At 38.4% G+C, this 9,300-nt stretch overlaps 2 protein-coding genes across 2 annotated transcripts; one reads left to right on the forward strand and one right to left on the reverse strand.

The window, feature by feature from the left end:
- Positions 1 to 1,773: 1,773 nt before the first annotated feature.
- LOC112195962 (auxin-responsive protein SAUR32) lies at positions 1,774 to 2,643 on the forward strand. Its single transcript, XM_024336209.2, has one exon. The coding sequence runs from the start codon at positions 2,058 to 2,060 to the stop codon at positions 2,433 to 2,435; it is 378 nt and encodes a 125-aa protein (XP_024191977.1). The 5' UTR covers positions 1,774 to 2,057; the 3' UTR covers positions 2,436 to 2,643.
- Positions 2,644 to 3,938: 1,295 nt separating this feature from the next.
- Positions 3,939 to 8,767, reverse strand: LOC112184338 (CDPK-related kinase 4). Its single transcript, XM_024322597.2, has 11 exons — positions 8,050 to 8,767; positions 7,238 to 7,368; positions 6,964 to 7,005; positions 6,762 to 6,870; positions 6,531 to 6,609; positions 5,906 to 6,202; positions 5,639 to 5,748; positions 5,282 to 5,386; positions 5,041 to 5,103; positions 4,453 to 4,620; positions 3,939 to 4,358 (listed from the first exon to the last, which is right to left on the reverse strand). Exons 1-11 carry the CDS (start codon positions 8,581 to 8,583, stop codon positions 4,221 to 4,223), a joined length of 1,776 nt encoding a protein of 591 aa, XP_024178365.1. The 5' UTR covers positions 8,584 to 8,767; the 3' UTR covers positions 3,939 to 4,220.
- Between the last annotated feature and the right edge of the window lie 533 nt (positions 8,768 to 9,300).

Consider the following 9,300-nt stretch of genomic DNA (forward strand, 5'->3'; position numbering starts at 1 on the left):
CAAGAGTTTCTGAAAGTATTGGGTCAGTCAAGGCAATCTTCACAAAGCTTCTGAAAGTATTGATGCTCCCAACACCCAATCTTCACAAAGCTTTTCGGAGTTGAGTTAAAAGTAGGGAGCCGTTACTAAGCTCCCTTTGATCATATCAAGAGAGATTTTCACCAAAAAAAAAAAATATTAAAAAAAAAATCCCCATAGTCATTTAATTTTATCTTTTGCCGTTAAAACTACTTTACATTTACTGAAACATGATATGAAAATAATTAGGATAAAAAGTTCGTTGTTGATTTGTTTCGCATTTAAACTTGGCTTAGTTCAAAGGAAGTTGGGAGGGCCAAAAGAAAGGAGGGGAAACAAAAGCAGAAGATCATTACTCAATGTTCTTGTTCCCTTGGATGCTCTCTCGAGCTAGCTAGAATCACTTTTAGCCTTTGAGTCTTTGACTTAAACAAATGTGGAACTACAGCTAAACCAATATTCCCATTTTGTGGGTCTAGTTAGAACTAGCCTTTGAGTCTTTGACTTAAACAAATGTGGAACTACAGCAGTACAGCTAAACCAATATTCCCATTTTGTGGGTCTAATTAGAACTAAGCAAAACTCTAATGATTAAACTAAGTTTCCACATTGAGGGTCCAAGATATCTGGAACACATGCATCTCTGTGGATAACACCGCGCAATAGAAAAATGCTCCCACATTACTGTTGTGAAATTTTGCATTCATATCTGGCACAGAATCCGGTCCTAAATTTGAGCTGGGCCGGGACCCTATGTGCTAATATGACAATCAAATAAAATTTATTTCTATATAAAAAAAGATTTCAATTAGTAAAATTAAAAATACATATAATGACGTGACATTGACGGATGTATACATGAACAATTGAACTTGTTCAAGGTTATTAAGAAAAAAGTTTTAGTGGCGTAGTCTTCTCCCGTAACATATTTGCACCATTAATTTAGAGATTAGGATAAATATCTCATACTAAATCATTATCACATTTATGTTTCATATCTAAAAAAATTATCACATTCATATTTCATATCTAAAAAAATTATCACATTCCAAAACATGTTTTATTAACATAATAAAAGTGTCTTTGTAATGATCATGTAACGTTGTACGTCCACTCCACCAATTACGCACTTAAAATTTCGAAACTCCCCTCTCTCAATTTTTAAAATTTAACATATAAGGGGACCTAATTAGAGTGTGGAAGTATGGAACAAGCTTTGAATTACAGACCCCCCTATCGTCGGCCTTAGTGACCAATTGTTCTATCCCTAAAAACGTCACTTGCACATGACACCTCTGTGTCGGTCACAAAGATTGTGACTCAAGGGACCCCCTTTTGCTGACGTTGGCGTGGCAAACCAGTTGTCCACGTGGCTTAGCTGCTTCGCTCAATGACCAAATTTGATTCTTTCCTTTGAATTAAAAAATTCAATCTGAATTCTTACGTATTATGGCTTAATACACGCGGATCTTCTTGACTAATCCAATCATTACTTTTATAGTATCTTGTTTTATTTATATCCATTTATATTAATGACGTTTATTAGCGTCCTAATACAACCCTAAATATAACGTTATCAAATCATAAGCCATGATCTTTGGTAATTATCCAGCTGTAAATGAATGGATATGGTATTTCGCGTAAACTCTATCTCTGATAGACGACCAATTAGTTACCTTTGTGTATAAGGTAAGCAAACCCTAGAACCAACCTCCCCCACCAAAGCACCAGCTATATAAATACCCTAAGCCTCTGCTTCTCCAAAAACCTCTCACTCTATCTTTCTCTCTTCTTCTTCTTCAAGATATATATGTGGGTTGTTGGTCATAGTTTATCATGAGCAATATTCCCAAATCCCTCACCGACTCTGCCCTAACCATCTTCAAGCTCGCAATCTCTGCCTCCGATCCTTGGCCTTTTTCTGTTTTCTTATAACAGAGACAACCCAGTTGCTTTAGTTTTAGTTTTCTTGTTGTTTTGTTGTTTTCGGTTTCAAAAAGATTGTCAAGACGAGGGTGGTTTCGTACCTTCTTGAAAAAATGGGGTTCATCGGCGGCGGCGGTGACAAGGTGCACCACCACCACCACCACAGCCACCAGAATCATCTGAGTTTTCACTTTCTGAAGAAGGAAGCGATGGACATCCCAAAAGGGTGTATGGCGGTGATAGTGGGCCAGGGCGAGGAGCAGCAGAGGTTTGTGATTCCGGTGGTTCACATCAACCACCCGCTCTTCATTCAGCTGCTGGAGGAAGCCGAGAAGGAGTACGGTTTCGACCACGACGGTCCGATCACTATCCCGTGCCACGTGGAGGAGTTCCTCGCCGTTGAGGGCTTGATTGATAAGGAGAAGTCGGCGGTCAACGATGAGCAGCACCACCACCATCATCATCACCATGTGTGGTGTTTTAGGGCTTGATATGTGATGTCATATATAGTTTGATTTGTAAATACTATGTCCTGCGGTTTCTTTTTATCTAATTCTTCAGGACGATAATTGGTTTTTAATTTTGATGATGATGAAAAAAATGATCATTGCAATAGGGTTTTAATTTTGGTTATATTGTTTGAACTTTATTCATCAATAAAGAAAGCTCACAATTTGGTGGCTTCAATTTTCCTCTTTATTTCGTCATTGTTCTTTTTCTTTCTAATATTCTTGATGTGAAAACCATAAAAGTATGAAAGCCATCAGTTGGCAGCTCCTTTTCCGTAATGTGGCTTGCAAGGGGGTAAAGGTTTTATGTGGTGCATATATGGCATCTTGACTCTTAAGATAAGAATATATGATTCGGTTTTTTGGCTAATTGGGTAATGCTTTTCGTATTGGTTATCTCGGGAAGAAATTTCTATCAATATAATAATGGTTATCCCGGGAAGAAAATTCTATCAATACACATGACACGTATGCCATTACAGAAATTAGACGGTCAATGATGAAAGAGAAATACTACTTATAACTTATACATCGTTAGATTCGAAGTTTCCATGAAGTCTACCATGAATATAGTCTACCAAGAAATATTCTTGGCCTTTTTCCAGCTACTTACTATTCCATATTTCAGAGTACCAGAGCCTTTTTTTTGCATTTTGATAGATCAGTTTGTTCTTTGTTTAAATTGTGAAAGCTACATATAATACGCACTGATGACACTTGGCAACTATAGTTATATCTTATTGAAAACGTCAACATAATCAAAACTCTAATCAAGCTTAAGACGAAATTAACAAAATCAAAACTAAAATCAAGCTTAAGAGGAAATTAACTAGGAAGAGTTACGTACTAATCAATCTGTGTTCACTTTTAATCATCACGACTTCATATTGGATAGGATGTCAAAGTAGTGTTGAGTTCAATCTCGATGAGTCGATGTAATTGTTATGGTTTTGCTTTCGTATACGGTATACCTACGTACGTAGTTTCTGGAAATCAATCTGCTAATAGTAGTCTTTTGTTTATTCTGGATTCTGAAGAGGTAAGAAAATTGAACGAGTCTAATTGGAGCATGGAACGTGCTCTTATTTCAAACAGGTTTGAATGGCTGAAGCCGCTCTTAAATTATAAATTGGCTTCCAAAGGTCAACTGAAACCGCAAGCAACTAGCATGTTTGTATTGGCAGGTTGTCAAAGCCAGTAAGAGAGCCTTTCATGAATATGAAAGTGGCTAGGTCTGTACCAGCACCAATTGGTAATACTTAATTAGGTCATTTTGGTTTTGGATACACAAAATCAGACGCCAATTCAGGTCAGCTCTCAACCCAAACACAACGAGGCGCTTCACACAAATACCAATCATCTCCAAAGGACAACCCTGCTTCCTTATTGATCAATGGGAATCGAATAATCAAAGTCAAAGAGTTGAAATAACAAAGCAACTGTTATAAATTCTTAGGTAGAAGTGTCTTACAAAACTCCGTCAACTGGCAAACAATTCGATACCTAAATGTGAAGGCTTTTCTTGATTTGTATCTCAACAATTCGAACACTTGTACAACAGTATACACATTATTTTTTACAAAGATCTTGATATACGACCAAGGGTCTTGAACAGTTCTTTTACATACAATCACACAAATTAATGGAATGGACCCCTATTACTTCAATCTCAACCTCTAAAGACACTCAACTTTCACCTTACTCTCCAAAGGGATAAAGTTTTGAGAAAAAAATATTTGTGAAAAATTTCTATATCCCCAATTACCTTCATCGGTGTCTGGTATTGGAAGTCCGTATTGTCACACCATGCAAAAATTTGGTGTATCCAAGGAAGCTAAGTTTTCGGTCGGAGGTTCTGATCCAGTCTCTGAGTAGAGAGTAAGATGTAGGACCCAGATTCATTTCCTGCATAATGTTTGAACTTTTCTTGAGTTTGCAAGTTTGAAATTAGAACCAAGGTGAGTTGTATTATGCAAAACTGCAAAAGTGATGTGCGTACCTGTGCCAACTCCTCAACAGAGATGACCCGGTTTCCTTCCCTTTCAAAACACTCAAAAGCTGTACTTGCAATCTTCTCCCACCCTTCAAGAGCTTCTAGCTGATATGTACTTATTGCGGCAACGCAGAACTCTTCAAAGTCCAATTTCTTGTGCGCGAGTGGCTCCATCTTAAAGTAAAAGCCAAGAAAAATATGAGAATATGCCATCATGCAAAAGCCACAACAAATGAAATACAAGTGGTTTTGTTTCTCAATTGTATCATATTCCGCAACAGGCTGGGTCTGCCAATAGATAAGACAAGCCAGCAACGGAAAATCCAAAGAGATGAAATTTCATGCTGAGATATTCTAGAGTCCCCTTTTAAAAATAATATGGTTCCTTTTCTCTTTCATTGTTTCATTAAACATAACCTTCAGTAAGACAGACAATACGTATTCCCCATATATACAGCAGTGGGCAGTATAATATGATTAAAGATCCACCCTCAACTTCAAATGTCATACAGGAATATACTATAAATTAAGTGAAAAACAGATATGGGAGATGTGCATTATCAAAATTAAAGTGAAATGAAATGTATCTCATACCACATTTAAGATGTCATGAACCCTCGACTCCTTCATGGCATCAGTTGAATTTTTCATGAGAGCCTGCACTTTAATTCACCTTAAGTCAAAAGTTCATGAAAGAACAATGACAGATAAACAAATCAAAACTGCATACTAAAAGTATGTTGAATATATTGAGTAAATGCCACGAGACTAAAAAAAGGAGCTAAAATGTGCTAAAAGAGGGACCGTTAAAGAGAATATAATAACCATGACTAACCGTTCTGAAATTATCGAGGGACACGTATCCATGTTTGGGTTCCAAGAGTGTAAACTGAGCCCTAAGATAGTAGAGCTCATCTTCTGTTATAGCCTTGGAAAGAGCCTGTAACAACAAGAAGGTGCTTAGAAAGGATCCCAGCCAATATCACAAACACACACCCGAAAACACAGAGACATTGCCAGAAAAGGTGGCTCATACATGCCTTGCACCACTCAATAATGTATAACTTCTACAATAAACCAGGCTTAGCTAAACTTGTTATCTTTAATTTTAACCTCTCTCTCTTTTTTTTTTCCACCTTCCTTAGCGGTTGGCGAAACTAGGAAAGCACATCTTATTGTGAATGTATGTTACCTTCATTGCTGCACGCCTGAAAGGTGTGGCACGAACATATGACCTAACCAACTTGTAGATTACTAAATCTAAAGACACAGCTCGTCTTTCATCCCTTAGCCATGGGTGGGCTGTGAAGACAGCAGATAGATCAAAACGAAATAACTATACATACATGAAACTAGCAGGAAAAACTAGTGCGATATCATAATCAATGAGGTACTAGAGAGTATATCAATTATTTATGAATCCACTGAAGATCGTATTGGATATTAAAAACTGACTTACTTAAAGCTTGAGCAGCAGTCATTCTTTTTCTGTGATCCTTGTTCAGAAGCCTCTTGACAAAATCTTTGGCTTCTGGGGACACTGTGGGCCAAGGTGTATCATTAAAGTTAGGATCAGCTCTTAGCACCGAGCGGAAGATTCCTGATTCAGTTCGTGCCCAGAAAGGTCTACTTCCACATAGCAATATATATGTTATTACACCTATGCTCCACATATCTGCTTCAACACTGTAGGATCTATGTAGCACTTCAGGTGCAACATAGTATGCACTACCAACAATATCGTTGAGGCGCTGATCTGCATAAGTAGAACTAAGGTTCTGTGAAAAGTGAAAATGATAACTAAAGATCATGTATATTGATTTCTAGGAAGGCAATTTTATTTTTCAAACAATATTGCCAACATGTCAGGAAAAAGACTCCTAAACAATCCAAGGAAATAAACAGAATAATAGATGATGCAGAAGAGCTTCAGAGGAAAAACAAAAAAACAAAAAACACAACAACCACAACTAATATAAGCAAGAAGCTATTAACCAATTACAAAAGAAGTCCAAGGCATGAATCAAAGTGCAGTAACATATTATCTCTTGAAGCCAAGAAAAAATAGTATGTGGAAGCATTACCAGGCCTAATAAAATCGGAGAGACCAAAATCAATAACCCTCATTGAAGCATCCTCTTCTCTAGTGGCAAAAAGAAAATTCTGCCAAGCAGTCAAATGAAAAGAGTAATTGGTAATAGGTTCGGACGAGAACTGAAGATGTAAAACAAACTACATGTGGAGGGGACTTTCAATACTATTCCATCCAAATGCAAGAAAGTAGTGGAAAGTGGAAACTCTGAATGTAGCTGTACCTCTGGCTTTAGATCACGATGCACAACACCTTGAAGATGACAGTAGGCAACAACACTTAAAATTTGCACAACAATAACTTTAGCATCTTCTTCTGTGTATCTTCCACCCCTGCCACAAGGAGTTACTGAGAATAAATCAAACTGAAATCATAAATCTGAAAGTGCCCAACTAGAAGTTTCAATATAAAAAATATCATTCTACCTGGACAAAATTTTATCCAGTAGTTCTCCACCTTCACACAACCTGAAAGTGAAAGAGATGAGAGAAAATCATATCAAATTTCAAAACAGATTTTTCTGCCAACAAAGTGTTCATTCTTCTCAGTTCTAAGACTAGGCTGTGTGTGTGTGTGTGTGTGTGTGTGTTCATAAAAGTAAACCATAAACCACAATACAAATGATGTTCCAACAAGGCTGAATCATGAATCCTATAAATTGGTTTGAAGGAATAAGACTAAGAGCAAAACTATACTTACTCCATGACTATGTAGACATTATTGGCATCCTCAAATGCATCATAAAATTTGACCAGATTCTTATGTCCAGATAATGCTTTCAGTATTTTCACCTCTCTACGGACATCTTCAATAGCTATTGCTGTTGTCATCTGCAAAGAATCACTTAATTAGTAACCAATACGACTTCAAACAAAAACTTGTGTGATGACCAAATAATGCAATTGAAAGTAACGAATTGTGCCTTCCCTATAGACCATGAAGATAATAATAAAGCAATACATATTGAAATAACATGCAACATAACACTAGATATGTGCTCCATAACCCAAAGAGCTACAACAACATAACAGCACAATGACAAATAAACTCCACGAAACCCTCTAACTCCGTCCATAGTGAAGTACCAACTAATAAGAGTACACAAAACTCCTTGAAAAATGTTTCACAGTCGGAGGAAAACGGACTCTAAAAAAAACCCAGCTAAAAGATTTACCTACATTCAATCTCTCCCGTTTAGCCGCGGAGAATGGATACTTGATAATGTACTAACAAAATTACCAGGTTAGCTTCAAAAAAAATTTGAAAATCCAGTCCCATTCAACTTCCAACTTTGATTTACATTTCCAGGTCTTCACTACTCAAAAACACAACCATGCTCAAAAACTAATCACACATTCAAACTGTTTCCTAATCGATTTGCTCCGAGATCCTTATACTCTAAACACTAATTGCTTCAGCTCCGAAACACGAAGCACACTAAGCTATATCAAGTAACCAAATACTGATTCAACTAAGCTTCGAAAACACGTAAATCAGGGTATAAGCCAAACCTTTGCTTTGGATATGATCTTGACAGCCACAGGCTGACCCTTAAGCTCTCCCTTCTTTCCCTTAGCCGAGCAAGTATGACCAAAATGCCCTCGGCCCACCTCCTTCCCCAATTCAAATTTCGCCCCAAAGTTCTTCCCATACCCAAAGCTCTTGTCCAGCCCCCTCTCTCCTTCTTCTTCGCCGCCCTGGTGATTATTCTCCTCCGGTATCGGCCCGTCCTTCGGCTTCGCCTCCCTCCGCCGCCGAAACGCGGCCATGATCGGCTTCGCCGGCGACGGAGGCGGCAGCGGCCACCTGAACTTCCTCCCTGGCGTCCTCGCCGGCGACGGCGCCACTCCGGCCGGGAGCGGGCTCGGGAACGGACTCGCCGTAAATGAGTGAGACGGAGTGTTCTTCACATCGCCGGCGACCGGGCTCGTCAGCACCGGCGGCTGTTTAGACTGCTGGACGGCGACGGCGGAGGCGGGGGTCGGGTGGTCGTGGTTGTTGTTGGCCACCGAAACGGCGGCGCTTTTGCTGCAGCAATGCCCCATCGGTTGAGCTTAGGGATTCGGATTTGGGCGGCGGTCAAAGTACGCACATCGGACGGTGAAGACTTTAGTGAGGCGCGAAGGGAGAGGCGAGAGTGAAAAATGGTAGAAGAAGAATAAGAAGAGAGAATGTGTTCAACAGGAATCAAGATGTTTGCTGTGTATTTATTTTGGGGTTTTAAAGTTTTTGAATAAATCTGGGAGTTACTGCTACATATATAATGCTAATGTGGACAGCTGACCAAGGGTACTAAATGTTGGATGGTATAAATGGGGGCGTTGATTTTAATCATTTAGGCTTGTGTATAGGTCTAGAACATTTGATATTGGGATCACATTAGGTCTATATTAAGTCAATTGTAGGTGATGTACTGATTACCATTTTAGTGATACCGTTTATGTGATCCGATCGGTTCTGAGTATGAAGGTGTAAGAAGGAGATTAGTTACTTATAAGAGAAATAAACGATGGAAAGATTTTATTGTTTCGATTGAGATGGCACTGTGGTTGATTTTGGGTTATTGTCGAATCTTTGGTTCTTTTGTGTTTGTTTGGAAACTTTTTGAAACTGTTGTTTTGAAAGATTTTGACTGATGTTCTTTGAACCTGTTATAGTATGATCCTCAATGTAGGGTTACTGTTATATTGGCATGCAAGTATGTATTATTATTGGTTAAATAGGTGAATTATTGCTACACGCTATGACGCTATCACTATTAG

This window comes from Rosa chinensis, chromosome 1 (assembly GCF_002994745.2).
Source record: "Rosa chinensis cultivar Old Blush chromosome 1, RchiOBHm-V2, whole genome shotgun sequence".
NCBI classification, from domain to species: domain Eukaryota; kingdom Viridiplantae; phylum Streptophyta; class Magnoliopsida; order Rosales; family Rosaceae; genus Rosa; species Rosa chinensis.

Bases quoted from the DNA above. Each gene is read 5' to 3' on its own strand.
- LOC112195962 (XM_024336209.2), top strand. From the start codon at position 2,058: ATGGGGTTCATCGGCGGCGGCGGTGACAAGGTGCACCACCACCACCAC.
- LOC112184338 (XM_024322597.2), bottom strand. From the start codon at position 8,583: ATGGGGCATTGCTGCAGCAAAAGCGCCGCCGTTTCGGTGGCCAACAAC. The intron at 7,369-8,049 runs GTTTGGCTTATA...GATTCTTTGCAG, and splicing joins AGATCATATCCAAAGCAAAG to ATGACAACAGCAATAGCTAT. The intron at 6,871-6,963 runs GTAGAATGATAT...TCCTTGTGGCAG, and splicing joins CTGGATAAAATTTTGTCCAG to GGGTGGAAGATACACAGAAG.